The following is an 18,772-nucleotide window of genomic DNA, read 5'->3' as shown; positions in this document are numbered from 1 at the left end:
AGTGGAAAACCACACTACAGGCTGATCCAACTTTGATGTAATGTCCTTAAAACAAGTCAAAATGAGGCTCAGTAGTGTGTGTGGCCTCCACGTGCCTGTATGACCTCCCTACAACGCCTGGGCATGCTCCTGATGAGGTGGCGGATGGTCTCCTGAGGGATCTCCTCCCAGACCTGGACTAAAGCATCCGCCAACTCCTGGACAGTCTGTGGTGCAACGTGGCGTTGGTGGATGGAGCGAGACATGATGTCCCAGATGTGCTCAATTGGATTCAGGTCTGGGGAACGGGCGGACCAGTCCATAGCATCAATGCCTTCCTCTTACAGGAACTGCTGACACACTCCAGCAACATGAGGTCTAGCATTGTCTTGCATTAGGAGGAACCCAGGGCCAACCGCAACAACATATGGTCTCACAAGGGGTCTGAGGATCTCATCTCGGTACCTAATGGCAGTCAGGCTACCTCTGGCGAGCACATGGAGGGCTGTGCGGCCCCTCAAAGAAATGCCACCCCACACCATGACTGACCCACCGCCAAACCGGTCATGCTGGAGGATGTTGCAGGCAGCAGAACGTTCTCCAGACTCTGTAACGTCTGTCACATGTGCTCAGTCTGAACCTGCTTTCATCTGTGAAGAGCACAGGGCGCCAGTGGCGAATTTGCCAATCTTGGTGTTCTCTGGCAAATGCCAAACGTCCTGCACGGTGTTGGGCTGTAAGCACAACCCCCACCTGTGGACGTCGGGCCCTCATACCACCCTCATGGAGTCTGTTTCTGACCGTTTGAGCAGACACATGCACATTTGTGGCCTGCTGGAGGTCATTTTGCAGGGCTCTGGCAGTGCTCCTCCTGCTCCTCCTTGCACAAAGGCGGAGGTAGCGGTCCTGCTGCTGGGTTGTTGCCCTCCTACGGCCTCCTCCACGTCTCCTGATGTACTGGCCTTTCTCCTGGTAGCGCCTCCATGCTCTGGACACTATGCTGACAGACACAGCAAACCTTCTTGCCACAGCTCGCATTGATGTGCCATCCTGGATGAGCTGCACTACCTGAGCCACTTGTGTGGGTTGTAGACTCCGTCTCATGCTACCACTAGAGTGAAAGCACCGCCAGCATTCAAAAGTGACCAAAACATCAGCCAGGAAGCATAGGAACTGAGAAGTGGTCTGTGGTCACCACCTGCAGAACTACTCCTTTATTGGGGGTGTCTTGCTAATTGCCTATAATTTCCACCTGTTGTCTATTCCATTTGCACAACAGCATGTGAAATTTATTGTCAATCAGTGTTGCTTCCTAAGTGGACAGTTTGATTTCACAGAAGTGTGATTGACTTGGAGTTACATTGTGTTGTTTAAGTGTTCCCTTTATTCTTTTGAGCAGTGTATTTTAGAATAAGGCTATAACGTAACAAAATGTGGAACAAGTCAAGGCTTCTGAATACTTTCCGAATACGCTGTATGTTCTCCCCATACTGTACTGTCTTTAGTCATCCTATTTAGCTAGGCTGCCTAAGCATGCTGCAGAGCTGTCTGGCTAAATAATTGTATTAGTTCTACGAAGTAAATAAGGCATACTTTCACAAACTGTCTCTGTCCCTTTCGTCATTGTGTTGTGTTCATTCCTCTCTCATGCGGTCTGTGTGTATCTAACCTAACGTATTAGGCGTAAAAGTGAATCTGTCCAGAGATCTGTATATAAAGATGAGATGCTCATGTCTCCACCCTAACAAATGGGAGTCGTTGTCCCAAAGACAGGAAGGCAGGTGGCAAACTTAGGTCCAAAATAAGCCTATAGAAACACATTGGGATTATTTTGGATCGATCTTGGCGCTAGTGAAATCTCTTGCTTTGCCTCTTCCTTTCTGATCAGTCTTTGTCCGAGACGGAAAAAACAGGTGCAATGGATTATGTTCATTGTAGTTAATTACCACGTTCCTGTGCTGAACTAGGTTGAATATTTGCTAAATGAAAACTACAACTGTCTTCAGCCCAGTGTTCCACATAGTTATTGGAATTCAAGTAATTGAACCGACGTCGGTCAATTAGTTGTTTAATAACAACCACCAGCTAAATGTTTGTTAATCGCTCAGCACTAGCCCTCAAACATCTTTATCTAGCTACAATGCTCGCACAAAGTATTGACACCCCTTGACTTTTTCCACATTTTTATTTGTGCTACAGACTGAATTTAAAATGGATAACATTTAGGCTTGGTGTCACTGGCCTACACACAATACCCCATAATGTCTAAGTATATAGAAATGAATTCAAAATGAAAAGCTGAAATGTCTTGAGTGAATATTAAAGTGAAGTATTCAACCTCTTTGTTATGGCAAGCCTAAATAAGTCCAGGAGTAAACAAGTCACATAATAAGTTGCATGGACTCACTCACTCTGTGTGCAATAATAGTTTAACAGGATTTTTGAATAACTACCTCATCTCTGTAACCCACACATACAATTATCCGTATGGTACCTCAGTTGAGCAGTGAATTTCAAACACAGATTCAACGACAAATACCAGGGAGGTTTTCCAATGCCTCGCAACAGAAGAGCATCTATTGGTAGATTGGTAAAACAAAAAAAAAGCAGACATTCAATATCCGTTTGAGCATGGTGAAGTTATTCATTTCAATACACCCAGTCACTACAAGATACAGGCATCCTTCCTAACTCATTTCCCGGAGAGGAAGGAAACCGCTCAGGGATTTCACCATGAGGCCCATGGTGACTTTAAAACAGTTACAGAGTTTAATGGCTGTGATAGAATTGAGGATGTTTCAACAACATTGTAGTTACTCCACAATACTAACCTAAATGACAGAGTGAAAAGGAGGAAGCCTGTACAGAATACAAATATTCCAAAACATGCACCCTGTTTGCAATAAAGCACTAAAGTAAAACTTAAAAAAATGTGGCAAAGGAATGACCTTCATTTCTGAATACGAAGTGTTGTGTTTGGGACAAATCCAACACATTACTGAGTACTACTCTTCGTATTTGTAAGCATGTTGGTGGCTGCATCATGTTATGAGTATGCTTGTCATCGGCAAGGAGTAGGGAGATTTTTTTAGGACAAAAAGAAACAGAATGGAGCTAAGCACAGGCAATATCCTAGAGGAAAATTTGGTTGTCTGTTTTCCAACAGACGATGGGAAACCAATTCACCTTTCAGCAGGACGATAACCTAAAACACAAGGCCAGGTTATTGTCCGACTTAAATCGGCTTGAAAATCTATGGCAAGACATGAAAAAGGCAGTCTAGCAATGATCAACAACCAACTTGACAGAGCTTAGTGAATTTAAAAAAGAATAATGTGCAGATGTTATGCAATCCTGGTGCGTAAAGCTCTTCGAGATTTACCAAGCAAGACTCACAGCTGTAAATGCTGCCAAAGGTGATTCTAACATGTATTGACTCAGGGGTGTGAATATTTATGTAAATGAGATGTTTCTGTATTTCATTTTCAATAAATTAGCAAACAATTCAAAAAACATGTTTTCACTTTGTCATTATGGAGTACTGTGTGAATTCAGGCTCTAACACAACACAATGTGGAATAAGTCAAGGGTTATGAATACTTTCTGAAGGCGCTGTAGTATCTCTCACAGGGGATGAGGTGTGTTTGGAGAGATGGTGGTAAGTTGTTGGCTCTTGGTAAGGTGTATATTAGCAGAGCGGAAGCCATCTTGTTAGCAGTTTCTCCATCGTATCTTGTTATTCCCCCTCTCTTCTCTCCACCTTGTAGCTACACATTCATTTGATAGGCTAGCCTATAAATGGAAGCCTCTAGATTATTCATTTTCTCCCTCCACTTTGAGAAGTGTGGAATCGTGTTGACCTTTCCACTTGGCATGCTCTGAGACGGACACCGGATCTGACAGAGACAAGAGAGGGCACACAGTTACACGGCCTGAGCTGAGACTTCCCATATTCCACCGAGCGACTGGCTCCAGGAAGGCACAGTATGGAGTAGGTTAACATGGGCTTTTTGAAAGCCAAGAGCCATGTAGCAGTGGTCTTGATCCCTGTTTGGAAATGCCGGCTGTGCTTCCCCAGCGTGCTTTAAGTGTGGATGAGATATTGATTGGGACTTTAAAGAGCGGCTGGTAATTCTCAGTATTGGTGTCAGTTAGGGAGTGGAACAGTGTTGCCTGTGCTGTCACACTTTTCCACCGAGATGCAGTGTTTGAATAAATGTATTGATTTTTCACGCCAATGAGCCCACGTTATTAGGCTTCTATATTCCAAGCTTGCACCACTTCACAGTCATTTTTTTTTATCCATCACACCGTGTCTCAAGGTCTTCTGCAGTTCTCTTATGAAATTAGAGGCACTCAGAATCTTTCAATGTATCATACATACACTATAATCCCACTAGATCCAGTCACATTGGATACGGTTGTCTCTGCCACCAAATCATCAAGCGTGCCAAGAATCATACTTATCTAAACTCCACTTTGACAAGTTTTGTCAGATTTTCCCTTGAGCCTGAACAGCAGTTGCAAGCAACAGCATTATGTGCTTAGAAAATATTTAGGTAAAAACCAAGAAATCTTTTAATAGACATGGACAAAAAAACTCCACCTGCCATCAGATGATCTAAGACCATATGGTCTGACTGAGACCAAAGACCCTATCTCATAAGACCCTGCTGAATCCCTCACCACAATCACCCATAGGGACCATGTTTGACCTATATTTGGCATGGCTTGTTACGGTCCCCCTCTCAGCACGGCCTGACCTTTGACCTCGTGACAACATAGTCCAACGCGTCTGAGTTTTCTAATTAGCCTAGCGCTTGTGTATTCCACTATGGTGCCATGGCGTCTCCATGATGGCTAGGCTACTGAGTTGATCCGCCAGCCGTCGCTGCTATGTGCCCGGAGTGCAGATTAATGCTTTTAATGAGCAGTGGTAAGGACCTTTGGAGCTAAGGTGCGATTAGCAAATCAAGGATGGATGTCATCTGTCTGTTCTTACAGAACACGTCTAGAAACATCTAATACTTTATTAGGCTACTTGACGACGCTATATAAAACACAGGCTAGCTTGGCCCAGCTGAAAGATAAGCTTCTATGACACGTTGCAGCTGTAGTAATGAATACTCTCCTCCTTTTCTATTGACACGGTGAGGGCCTGTGGCTGGGGCCGAACCACACTGAATAAATCATAGCACAGCCAGAGATTAGCCGAGACAAAGGAGAAGCGTATGTTCAAAGTATAGAAATATATAAAATAGTATGTGAAGGAGTTAAATATGCAAGCCTTCCTCACGGCTTGTCAGCCAAGTGAAAACAAGGCAAATTGAACTGCCAGGGAAACAGCAGCCGGACGACAATGATCTGTTTTAATTAAATATGATGCGCAGAGACATTGCTGTGTTTCTTTCCTAACGTTTTAATCAACATGTCACTATTTCACTGTAATCCTACCCCACCCATCCACCCCGACGTGTCATATTTACATATTACTGGGGGCGCGGTGAAGCTAGTATATTGATTGTGTCGAAATTCCATCATCGCCCCACCTTTTGTGTTTGAGAGAAGGGAGATTTTAAAGCTAATTATTCTAATCTGACGGTATGCTTTATAGTTTCCCGTTCTCTTGTAGATGCACAGCATGTTCTCCTTTAAACATTGCTTATCTGAATTGTGTGTATGCGAGTACAGGTATGTGTGTGTGTGTTTTGCTCTCAACGGTCAAGGCGTTGCAATACAGAAGAGTCATATTATTCATTTGTGTAAGAGCATGGAATCCATGTAGACCCATTGCCAGAGCCATGCTTGCTTAGACTTGCTATTGATGTTTTTCCTCTTTCTATGTCTCTTCAGTCCAAAAAAAAGTCAAACTGCTTTGGGACAGAGCAAGGACAACAAGAGGAATGAAATGCAACAGGCTGCCTGTAGCGATGTTTCTTTGTCAAAGCCTTCAGAGGGATGATGAAAAGTAGTACGGTCCAGTTGGGACACCTTGAAGGTCCGCAGTGGTCCAGTCCAGAGGGGAAAGAGCTGGACAAAGCTTTTCTCTGAATGTTCTAAGGTTGTTGGAAGGTCAAGTCAGGAAGTAAAATCTTTTCGTGCCCAAGGCAATTTTTGGGGCTTTCACTCGAAGCCACCAGCTGAGATATCAATCAATACATTTTCAACAAAAACATGCGTCTAGGGGGACTCCATTCCTAAAAGAATGGATTTCACTAGTAAAGTTCACAAAGTTCCCACAAGTCGTGAGGGAGAAGCAGAAGAGCGAAACAATCAAAGAGCTCATTGATTCCGGTCTCGGACGACTTTGATGGACAGAAAGGAAGTCAAAGGACACAGAGTCCTGTTTATTTCTTTATTATCCTTTAATGGACTCCTCTGCCATCCCACCACAGGTGTTCTCCTGGAACCCCTTTAATGGACTCCTCAGCCATCCCACCACAGGTGTTCTCCTGGAATCCCTTTTATGGACTCCTCAGCCATCCCACCACAGGTGTTCTCCTGGAATCCCTTTAATGGACTCCTCAGCCATCCCACCACAGGTGTTCTCCTGGAATCCCTTTTATGAACTCCTCAGCCATCCCACCACAGGTGTTCTCCTGGAATCCCTTTAATGGACTCCTCAGCCATCCCACCACAGGTGTTCTCCTAGAATCCCTTTTATGGACTCCTCAGCCATCCCACCACAGGTGTTCTCCTGGAATCCCTTTTATGGACTCCTCAGCCATCCCACCACAGGTGTTCTCCTGGAACCTCTTTAATGGACTCCTCAGCCATCCCACCACAGGTGTTCTCCTGGAACCTCTTTAATGGACTCCTCAGCCATCCCACCACAGGTGTTCTCCTGGAACCCCTTTAATGGACTCCTCAGCCATCCCACCACAGGTGTTCTCCTGGAACCCCTTTAATGGACTCCTCAGCCATCCCACCACAGGTGTTCTCCTGGAATCCCTTTAATGGACTCCTCAGCCATCCCACCACAGGTGTTCTCCTGGAACCCATTTAATGGACTCCTCAGCCATCCCACCACAGGTGTACTCCTGGAATCTCTTTAATGGACTCCTCAGCCATCCCACCACAGGTGTTCTCCTGGAACCCCTTTAATGGACTCCTCAGCCATCCCACCACAGGTGTTCTCCTGGAATCCCTTTAATGGACTCCTCAGCCATCCCACCACAGGTGTTCTCCTGGAACCCCTTTAATGGACTCCTCAGCCATCCCACCACAGGTGTTCTCCTGGAATCCCTTTTATGGACTCCTCAGCCATCCCACCACAGGTGTTCTCCTGGAATCCCTTTAATGGAATCCTCAGCCATCCCACCACAGGTGTTCTCCTGGAACCCCTTTAATGGACTCCTCAGCCATCCCACCACAGGTGTTCTCCTGGAACCCATTTAATGGACTCCTCAGCCATCCCACCACAGGTGTTCTCCTGGAATCCCTTTAATGGACTCCTCAGCCATCCCACCACAGGTGTTCTCCTGGAACCCATTTAATGGACTCCTCAGCCATCCCACCACAGGTGTACTCCTGGAATCTCTTTAATGGACTCCTCAGCCATCCCACCACAGGTGTTCTCCTGGAACCCCTTTAATGGACTCCTCAGCCATCCCACCACAGGTGTTCTCCTGGAATCCCTTTAATGGACTCCTCAGCCATCCCACCACAGGTGTTCTCCTGGAACCCCTTTAATGGACTCCTCAGCCATCCCACCACAGGTGTTCTCCTGGAATCCCTTTTATGGACTCCTCAGCCATCCCACCACAGGTGTTCTCCTGGAATCCCTTTAATGGAATCCTCAGCCATCCCACCACAGGTGTTCTCCTGGAACCCCTTTAATGGACTCCTCAGCCATCCCACCACAGGTGTTCTCCTGGAACCCCTTTAATGGACTCCTCAGCCATCCCACCACAGGTGTACTCCTGGAACCTCTTCAGTGGGCTGTGTTGGTTAATTAGACTGATTCTTCAGGACTACTGTAATAGACCCAACAAAGCCCCGTGTATCCTGCTCATTAAGACACACACACTTCCTCTCCCAGCACAAAGGAAATGCAGGTTGGGAGGTTGGCTTCGCTGCTGGTAATGAACGACAGTGGCACACGTCCATAATGCCTTTTCTCCTGAGAGAACAGGCACTAACTGCAGCCCAGCGGGCTGATTTAGTTTTGGGACCAGACCCAAGTCACTCGAGTGTATAGAGGAACAATGGCTAACATAGTGGTTGTCTTTGTGTGGGGGAGCTGAAAATGGTGGCCAACACTCGGTTATCAAAGTGTGTGTGTGTGTCAAACACACACACTCACCATCCATGAACTCCGGGCTCAGTTTATTATCTGGTGTGAAGAGCGATTTGCAGTTTCTCAGCGGTTTTATTCGCTACCCATTTCCCAATGATCTTTCTTGGTACACGGCCATGAATATTGATTTGCTGTGTGTTAAAACGTCCCTCTCTTGAAGTGCGGCCTCACATCTCATCTCTCCTTCTTCAGAGTGGAGTGGCAGCTAGCCATGGGGGTTTCAAAGTGTTCGTCAGTCAGCCAGTCACCCCTGTGAAGGTCACAGTACAAGTTCCCAATGGTGACAATCTAATTTCTTTACTGCTGGCCCAATCTGGGGCCGTACCATGACGCCTGTTTGGTAGGGGTCAGTAGAGTCCGACCCGGCTCCCACGCTCCAATAATGGAACACTGTCATGTGTCATCCATCGGGACTTCAGTCACTAGGCTACATGCTTGGCTTTGTTTGCTTGGCTACTTCAGTGGCTACTGTATGTCAGTGGCACAACTAGGATATATTAGTGCAATGCTAAATCTATATGAGGCGTTTTTCTACTTGCCCAGAGTCAGATGAACTTGTGAATACCATTTTTATGTCTCTGCGTGCAGTATGAAGGAAGTTAAAGGTAGTGTCACGAGCCAACGCTAAATAGCGTTAGCATGATGACTGGAAGCGCAGTGATTGGAAGACTTCCGGCACTCTAGCGTATGCTGTTATACCTGTAGACTTCCAGTTACTGGCTCGTCAGTCAGTGGCTTAGCTTCATCAACAGCTTGGCTAATGGCTACATTAGAGAACAGTGTAGCCTTTATCACTCAACTCAAACATGAACCAGACTTTAAATCCATTGGATGTTATTAGCGGAGATTAGCGCTACGTCGGACGGAGGGAGCATAAGATGCATAGCATTCAAGCCATGAAACACATTCATTATTTTGTTGTTTTCAGAAATGCTTTCAGGAGCATTAATTGCATTCACAGTCATTACGGTTGTTTGATGTGGAGCAGAGACGTGTACTCTGCTCTGGTTTGCATTCACATGCAGCTCCGTGTGCATCGATGTTGTGTTTTGTTGGTGTAGTTAGCAAGGCTCTGCTTTGTCTCTGTTCCACCTTGTTGCTGTTGTCTTCGATGAGCGCTGGGCCTCTGGTCTGTGTGTGTGTGTGTGTAGGCTACATATTGAGTATGTGTGTGTGTGTGTGTGTGTGTGTGTGTGTGTGTTTTGTGTGCGTAGGCCTATGTGTTTGGGAATGTGAGACTAGCAAGCTCTGGCCTCTGTTATAGCGTTAGGCTCGAGGTGCGACACGGGGCGCTCATGTTTTGTCAGCTGTGATAATTTTGTTGTTCGTCTTCCCTTAGTCGCTTGTGACCAATGTCCTCGCAACTCCTTCTCTCTCCCATTCTGTTCCTCTCTCCCTTTTTCCCCTCTGGTCTCTCCTCCTCTCCATAGCATTCTCCTCTCCCTAGCATTCTCCTCTCCATAGCATTCTCCTCTCCCTAGCATTCTCCTCTCCCTAGCATTCTCCTCTCCCTAGCATTCTCCTCTCCCTAGCGCCCCCCATGCGTCTCCTCTCCCTAGCGCCCCCCCAGCGTTCTCCTCTCCCTAGCGTTCTCCTCTCCCTAGCGATCTCCTCTCCCTGCTCCCACCCCAGCATTCTCCTCCCCGCTCCCACCCAGCATTCTCCTCCCCTGCCTGCTCCCAAGAATTCTCCTGCCTGCTCCTGTCCCGAGCATTCTCTCCTCTCCTGTCCCGAGCATTCTCTCCTCTCCTGTCCCGAGCATTCTCTCCTCTCCTGTGCCGAGCATTCTCTCCTCTCCTCTCCTGTGCCGAGCATTCTCTCCTCTCCTCTCCTGTGCCGAGCATTCTCTCCTCTCTGCTCTCCCTAGCATTCTCTCCTCTCCTGTCCCAACATTCTCTCCTCTCCTGTCCCAAGCATTCTCTCCTCTCCTGTCCCTAGCAGTCTCTCCTCTGCTCTCCCGAGCATTCTCTCCTCTCTCTCCAATCCTAATTTCCGTTTCTCTTGAGAGCAGCAGCCAACCTTCCTATCCTTGTCTCTTTGCCTCTCTGTGAGGTCTGTTAGGGTAATGATGATGGTAATAAGACCTAATATGTTTGAGGAGATAGGTGTTTGGAATGAGATGTTATTGTTGCTGGAATAAAGGTGATTTGAATCCCATGAGCGCCCCATGTCGCACCTCGAGCCTAACGCCCAAAACACCTCTCTCCTACACACACACCACAGTTACCGTCAAACAATCAAAACTACCGCCCATCTGGGCATTTATGCACACACACATGCACGCATGCACACACACACTCGGGTTGGGGTTTGAAATAATTTCACAATTGACATATTTGTTGGATATCCGGCTATTCGCAATCCATGTTATTTTTACTTACATTTTGGAGGGCCAGTGAAATGGGAGAGCAGATAGAGGGAGATGGAAAAAGTTGCAGTACCCAAGGCAACTCTGCTACAGCCAAGACCAGCTAACTTGTAGCAGCCAAGGTGTTATTTATCATCCCATGTAACAGTGCCTGTCTTGACTGGAGTAACCTGGAGAAGCTAGCTAGCCAGCTATAGCTAAACAGCCTACCTGTTGGTTGCTTTTTACTCCTTCTCATTTTGCCAACTTTTATTTCCATAGGCTTTCAACATACTCTGTAAAGTTATCTATATAGTGAAAATGTTAAATATTGAAGATGATAGCATCACTTGTCCGTTGAGGTGTAGTTTAAGTGTAAAATAACCAAGTCATGGATGACCGACAGTCCACCTGTTGCCTAGGCAACAGAGACTTTGACAAAGTGTTGGAGGGGTTTTCCAAGGCACCGTTGTAGGGGCTCAGCTGCCAGAAACTTACACACCTAATCTTGACATATTTCTGTCAGTACTTTGCACAATACTTTGCATAATTTACACAATTATTTCTGTCACAGTAACTTTTTATTGACATTATCAATGGGCAAGTTTATCAGGTGGAAGTAAATATTTTTAAACCCTCACAAAAGCCACACACCCACCTACAGACTCAATGCAAGGATTAATATAATAATCCCCAGTCTTGCCACATTTCAGGACATTTCAGAGGCATTGTCAAGCACATATTTCTGATTTAACTGATACTATTCTGATCCTCTGCTCTCCTCCATGTCCATTGTGCTTTGAGCCGGAGTTTGCAGTAGGCTGTTTGCAGTAGGCTGTTGCGTGGCTGGCAGAGGCGGCAGGGCGGCAGAGGCTGTGTCGGGGGCCAGTCTCATACCATACATTTGATGTCGTCTTCAGAGGTCATTTCATTTTCTTCATGACGCACTTTGTGTGTATTACATTATTTTCTTTCTACATAACACATCTGTGTACATTACACAAATCCCAATTTGTCTAAAGTTAGCTTGTCAGCTAATGTTAGCTAGGCTAGCTAGGTAGCTAACGTTAGCTGGACTAGGGGTTAAGGTTAGGATTAGGTAACATTCTAGCTAAGTAGTTAAAGGGTTAGGTTTAGGGTTAACTAGCATCCTAGCTAAGTAGTTAAAAAGTAGTAAGTTGTTGCTAATTAGCTAAAATGCTAAAGTTGTTCATAACGTGATTTGTTTGGGTTGCTAGACGCTCTCGTTATATGGCCACCCATCCTCCCCGACTAACCTCCCACCTGTCCTTTCTGAAATAAGTAACCCGCTGTTTTTATCTGTGATTGAAATGCACTCTCTATATATATAAAAAAAAAGGTAAACACATGTTTGTGATCCTGTCATGAATTTCCAAAAATACATTTGTGTCTATTTCACAGTAATCTGTGATAGTCCTAGCAAGTCAGGGGAAACCACCATCTGATCTCCTTTCAAACGTTATCTCACAGGGGATATCGCTTATTCTCATTCCCCCTCTGTCATCTGTCCTGTTCATACCCTCTCCCTCTCTCATCTGTCCTGTTCATACCCTCTCCCTCTCTCATCTGTCCTGTTCATACCCTCTCCCTCTCTCATCTGTCCTGTTCATACCCTCTCCCTCTCTCATCTGTCCTGTTCATACCCTCTCCCTCTCTCATCTGTCCTGTTCATACCCTCTCCCATCTGTCCTGTTCATACCCTCTCCCATCTGTCCGGTTCATACCCTCTCCCTCTCCCATCTGTCCTGTTCATACCCTCTCCCTCTCTCATCTGTCCTGTTCATACCCTCTCCCTCTCTCATCTGTCCTGTTCATACCCTCTCCCTCTCTCATCTGTTCTGTTCATACCCTCTCCCATCTGTCCTGTTCATACCCTCTCTTATCTGTCCTGTTCATACCCTCTCTCATCTGTCCTGTTCATTCCCTCTCCCCTTCTTATCTGTCCTGTTCATACCCTCTCACTCTCTCATCTGTCCTGTTCATACCCTCTCCCTCTCTCATCTGTCCTGTTCATACCCTCTCCCTCTCTCATCTGTTCTGTTCATACCCTCTCCCATCTGTCCTGTTCATACCCTCTCTCATCTGTCCTGTTCATACCCTCTCTCATCTGTCCTGTTCATACCCTCTCTCATCTGTCCTGTTCATACCCTCTCTCATCTGTCCTGTTCATACCCTCTCTCATCTGTCCTGTTCATACCCTCTCCCTCTCTCATCTGTTCTGTTCATACCCTCTCCCTCTCTCATCTGTCCTGTTCATACCCTCTCGCATCTGTCCTGTTCATACCCTCTCTCTCTCTCTCTCATCTGTCCTGTTCATACCCTCTCCCTCTCTCATCTGTCCTGTTCATACCCTCTCCCTCTCTCATCTGTCCTGTTCATACCCTCTCCCTCTCTCATCTGTCCTGTTCATACCCTCTCCCTCTCTCATCTGTCCTGTTAATACCCTCTCCCTCTCTCATCTGTCCTGTTCATACCCTCTCCCTCTCTCATCTGTCCTGTTCATACCCTCTCCATCTGTCCTGTTCATACCCTCTCTCTCTCATCTGTTCTGTTCATACCCTCTCCCTCTCTCATCTGTCCTGTTCATACCCTCTCCCTCTCTCATCTGTTCTGTTCATACCCTCTCCCTCTCTCATCTGTCCTGTTCATACCCTCTCCCTCTCTCATCTGTCCTGTTCATACCCTCTCCTCATCTGTTCTGTTCATACCCTCTCCCTCTCTCATCTGTCCTGTTCATACCCTCTCCCTCCATCTGTCCTGTTCATACCCTCTCCCTCTCTCATCTGTCCTGTTCATACCCTCTCTCTCTCTCATCTGTTCTGTTCATACCCTTTCCCTCTCTCATCTGTTCTGTTCATACCCTCTCCCTCTCTCATCTGTTCTGTTCATACCCTCTCCCTCTCTCATCTGTTCTGTTCATACCCTCTCCCTCTCTCATCTGTCCTGTTCATACCCTCTCCCTCTCTCATCTGTCCTGTTCATACCCTCTCTCATCTGTCCTGTCATACCCTCTCTCATCTGTCCTGTTCATACCCTCTCTCATCTGTCCTGTTCATACCCTCTCTCATCTGTCCTGTTCATACCCTCTCTCAGTCCGGCCGTCCGTCCGTCCGTCCGTCCGTCCGGCGGGCGGTCCTATTGGTGTGGTTAATTGCTTCAAGTTTACTCCCTCTAATGCAATATATTAGGGTCGGAGCCCCTTCATCAGCCTAACGCCGGCATTTAATTAAGTCTCCCGGGTTAGGTAGTGGGCCACGCTCCATCAGCAGATCACATGGTCATTAGTAATTAATACGCTGACAGGATTAGCGCTCTCTGCTAGGCTTGCACGGTGTCGCTGGAGGGCAGGGGTGGCAGGGGGGCCTGAGTGATGGCTTCCAGAGGGGGAGAGAAGGGAAAAAGTGTGTCTGTGTAATGGGTCGGCGTGTGTGTGTCTGTGTGTCCATGCCAGTTTGCTCACACTAGTGTGTGTGCTGAAGTCTTCCCTCCGTGGTGATGGGGGTCTTCTCTCCAGCAGTAATGACATCATTACAGGTCGACTGTATTTCCATCTGCTCCAGCATTACTCTCGCCCCACTTTGGGCCGCCCCGCCACGACGCTACGCGGGTCAGAATTACAACGACACGGGCAAATTGCCCTGCTAAATGATGAAGCCATTAGGAATGGGAGGCTAATTCAGAACATATGTAGTCCCGGGGAGAGAGAGAGAGAGATGGGGAGATACTGGGGGAAGACAATGAGCAAAGTTAACTTCCTTACCCGACATCTTCAATATCTGTCAGTCTGGGGTTGTTGTTACATCTGTATAAGGTATTTATGATCGTTGATGAGACATGGATGGAGTGGGTTTTAAATATGCAGACGGACTTAGAAATGGGGGATGTGATATTTTGATGACTCGCCGGAACTCTTTCGTGGATTGCTGTGTTAACCTCGATGACATAATCAGTTATTTGTTCTGCTGACAACATAATTCCTTATGTTCAATGTATTATATGACATAATGCTATTACATACATGAACTGACATCATAATATGTATGTTAGTTGTGTGGTGTGGTGTTCTTGGAGGATCGTAGATGAGCCTAGATTGTCACCTCTCACAGTGATGACTGTTGCTCTATACTCCACTCCGTTGGGTGAATCCTAACTTGGAAAACAAAGAACTTGAGCCCTCTGTCATTGAGTTGTCATTGACATGTAATATGTATTGTTTTACTTAACTTAGTGGAATGCGTTTATTGGAAGTCGCTCCCAGAGTGTCTCCTAAATCTAAGTAAGTACACAAGTCTTGGCTAAATTACTAAAATGTCAATGTTCTCTAGGTTCTGTTGATGGACTACCTGGATGTGAAGAACACTAAAAGTGCTGCCGAGCCCTCTGCCCAGCTCACCTACGCCAGCACTGGCAGCGAGTTCGCAGCCTTCTTCGCCAAGAAGAAACCCCAACGTGCCAAGCAGTCCCTCTTCAAGTAAGACACAGACAGGCTAAAAACCTTGAGCATTGAGGGCCAGTTTTACCAGACCTAGATTAAGCCTACTCCTGTACTATAAAACATGCTTGATGGAGAATGTCCTTTGAAAGTGCTTTTTTAGTCAAGGAAAGGGGGAAGATGGCCCCTACACTTCAGAACCCTAACAGAACCAGGTTAGTGTGCAGTAGGGATGTCTATAGTATTAGTGTGCAGTAGGGATGTCTATAGTGTTAGTGTGCAGTAGGGATGTCTATAGTGTTAGTGTGCAGTAGGGATGTCTATAGTGTTAGTGTGCAGTAGGGATGTCTATAGTGTTAGTGTGCAGTAGGGATGTCTATAGTGTTAGTGTGCAGTAGGGATGTCTATAGTGTTAGTGTGCAGTAGGGATGTCTATAGTGTTAGTGTGCAGTAGGGATGTCTATAGTGTTAGTGTGCAGTAGGGATGTCTATAGTGTTAGTGTGCAGTAGGGATGTCTATAGTGTTAGTGTGCAGTAGGGATGTCTATAGTGTTAGTGTGCAGTAGGGATGTCTATAGTGTTAGTGTGCAGTAGGGATGTCTATAGTGTTAGTGTGCAGTAGGGATGTCTATAGTGTTAGTGTGCAGTAGGGATGTCTATAGTGTTAGTGTGCGTAGGGATTCTATAGTGTTAGTGTGCAGTAGGGATGTCTATAGTGTTAGTGTGCAGTAAGGATGTCTATAGTGTTAGTGTACAGTAGGGATGTCTATAGTGTTAGTGTGCAGTAAGGATTTCTATAGTGTTAGTGTGCAGTAGGGATGTCTATAGTGTTAGTGTGCAGTAGGGATGTCTATAGTGTTAGTGTGCAGTAGGGATGTCTATAGTGTTAGTGTGCAGTAGGGATGTCTATAGTGTTAGTGTGCAGTAAGGATGTCTATAGTGTTAGTGTGCAGTAAGGATGTCTATAGTGTTAGTGTGCAGTAGGGATGTCTATAGTGTTAGTGTGCAGTAGGGATGTCTATAGTGTTAGTGTGCAGTAGGGATGTCTATAGTGTTAGTGTGCAGTAAGGATGTCTATAGTGTTAGTGTGCAGTAGGGATGTCTATAGTGTTAGTGTGCAGTAGGGATGTCTATAGTGTTAGTGTGCAGTAAGGATGTCTATAGTGTTAGTGTACAGTAGGGATGTCTATAGTGTTAGTGTGCAGTAAGGATGTCTATAGTGTTAGTGTGCAGTAGGGATGTCTATAGTGTTAGTGTGCAGTAGGGATGTCTATAGTGTTAGTGTGCAGTAAGGATGTCTATAGTGTTAGTGTACAGTAGGGATGTCTATAGTGTTAGTGTGCAGTAAGGATGTCTATAGTGTTAGTGTGCAGTAGGGATGTCTATAGTGTTAGTGTGCAGTAGGGATGTCTATAGTGTTAGTGTGCAGTAGGGATGTCTATAGTGTTAGTGTGCAGTAGGGATGTCTATAGTGTTAGTGTGCAGTAGGGATGTCTATAGTGTTAGTGTGCAGTAGGGATGTCTATAGTGTTAGTGTGCAGTAGGGATGTCTATAGTGTTAGTGTGCAGTAAGGATGTCTATAGTGTTAGTGTGCAGTAGGGATGTCTATAGTGTTAGTGTGCAGTAGGGATGTCTATAGTGTTAGTGTGCAGTAGGGATGTCTATAGTGTTAGTGTGCAGTAGGGATGTCTATAGTGTTAGTGTGCAGTAGGGATGTCTATAGTGTTAGTGTGTAGTAGGGATGTCTATAGTGTTAGTGTGCTGATTCAGGCTGTTGCAGTATCTAACTGGAACCATTTCAAAACCATGCAACTTTACGTTATGTACCCCAACCACAAGGCAGACCTGTAGTAGTAGCTCTAGGTGTTAACTGCTGATCTCTGTAGTGTAAGGACTGGGTCTCTGAGTAGGAGTGACAGTAAGTAGTCTAGTCCCTGATCGGTTTGGCTAAGGCGTGACAATGACCATAGGAGTTGGCAAGACAGCAGAAACGCATCTGGAACCAGGCTAGAGTGACGACGGCACAATCGCATCTGGAACCAGGCTAGAGTGATGGCACAAACACATCTAGGACCAGGCTAGAGTAACGGCACAAACACATCTGGGACCAGGCTAGAGTGATGGCACAAACACATCTAGGACCAGGCTACAGTAACGGCACAAACACATCTAGGACCAGGCTAGAGTGATGGCACAAACACATCTAGGACCAGGCTAGAGTGACGGCACAAACACATCTAGGACCAGGCTAGAGTAACGGCAGAAACACATCTGGGACCAGGCTAGAGTGACGGCACAAACACATCTAGGACCAGGCTAGAGTAACGGCACAAACACATCTAGGACCAGGCTAGAGTGACGGCACAAACACATCTAGGACCAGGCTAGAGTGACGGCACAAACACATCTAGGACCAGGCGGGACCAGGCTAGAGTGACGGCACAAACACATCTAGGACCAGGCTAGAGTAACGGCACAAACACATCTAGGACCAGGCTAGAGTGACGGCACAAACACATCTAGGACCAGGCTAGAGTGACGGCACAAACACATCTAGGACCAGGCTAGAGTGATGGCACAAACACATCTAGGACCAGGCTAGAGTAGGACCAGGCTAGAGTGACGGCACAAACACATCTAGGACCAGGCTAGAGTGACGGCACAAACACATCTAGGACCAGGCTAGAGTGACGGCACAAACACATCTAGGACCAGGCTAGAGTGACGGCACAAACACATCTAGGACCAGGCTAGAGTGACGGCACAAACACATCTAGGACCAGGCTAGAGTAACGGCACAAACACATCTAGGACCAGGCTAGAGTAACGGCACAAACACATCTAGGACCAGGCTAGAGTAACGGCACAAACACATCTGGGACCAGGCTAGAGTGACGGCACAAACACATCTAGGACCAGGCTAGAGTAACGGCACAAACACATCTGGGACCAGGCTAGAGTGATGGCACAAACACATCTAGGACCAGGCTAGAGTGATGGCACAAACACATCTGGGACCAGGCTAGAGTAACGGCACAAACACATCTAGGACCAGGCTAGAGTGATGGCACAAACACATCTAGGACCAGGCTAGAGTGACGGCACAAACACATCTAGGACCAGGCTAGAGTAACGGCACAAACACATCTTGGACCAGGCTAGAGTAACGGCACAAACACATCTAGGACCAGGCTAGAGTGATGGCACAAACACATCTAGGACCAGGCTAGAGTAACGGCACAAACACATCTGGGACCAGGCTAGAGTAACGGCACAAACACATCTGGGACCAGGCTAGAGTGAAAGTGTGTTTCTCTCTTCCAGGTTTGAGTCGTCGTCTCACGCCATCAGCATGAGTGCCTACCTGAGGGAACAGAGGAGAGAGCTGTACAGCAAGAGTGGAGAACTACAAGGTAAGGGAGGGCAGGAGGGAGGGAGGGGTGTGGAGAGGTACAGAGCTGGGAAGGAGTAGAACAAGGGAGGTGCCAAAACAAAGAGCGCCCCGTGTTGCACCTCAAGCCCAACACTATAACAGAGTCCTGCGCTGGCCAGGTACACACGCACACGCACACACACACACACACAGAGACAGACAGACAGCGAGGGGGAGATTGGAGAGTGAGTCCCTGGAGAGTCTCACTGTTCCACAGCTTTTCTTCTGTCTGGTTTCTCTCCCCTTGCTCCCTCGCTCTG

At 46.6% G+C, this 18,772-nt stretch overlaps 1 protein-coding gene across 2 annotated transcripts in view; it reads left to right on the top strand.

Annotated features, from left to right (window-relative positions):
- The window catches only part of LOC106609608 (exocyst complex component 4), a 260,309-nt gene that overhangs the window by 57,564 nt on the left and 183,973 nt on the right, over nt 1-18,772 (top strand). For both annotated transcript variants that reach the window (XM_045722267.2, XM_045722266.2), the window contains exons 8-9: nt 14,972-15,117; nt 18,404-18,492. In XM_045722267.2, coding sequence (XP_045578223.1) covers nt 14,972-15,117; nt 18,404-18,492 — 235 coding nt within the window. The remainder of the gene's footprint in view (nt 1-14,971; nt 15,118-18,403; nt 18,493-18,772) is intronic.

Source organism: Salmo salar, chromosome 07 (genome assembly GCF_965601325.2).
Source record: "Salmo salar chromosome 07, fSalSal1, whole genome shotgun sequence".
Classification (NCBI taxonomy): Eukaryota; Metazoa; Chordata; class Actinopteri; order Salmoniformes; family Salmonidae; genus Salmo; species Salmo salar.
This window is presented reverse-complemented; position numbering and strand designations above follow the sequence as displayed.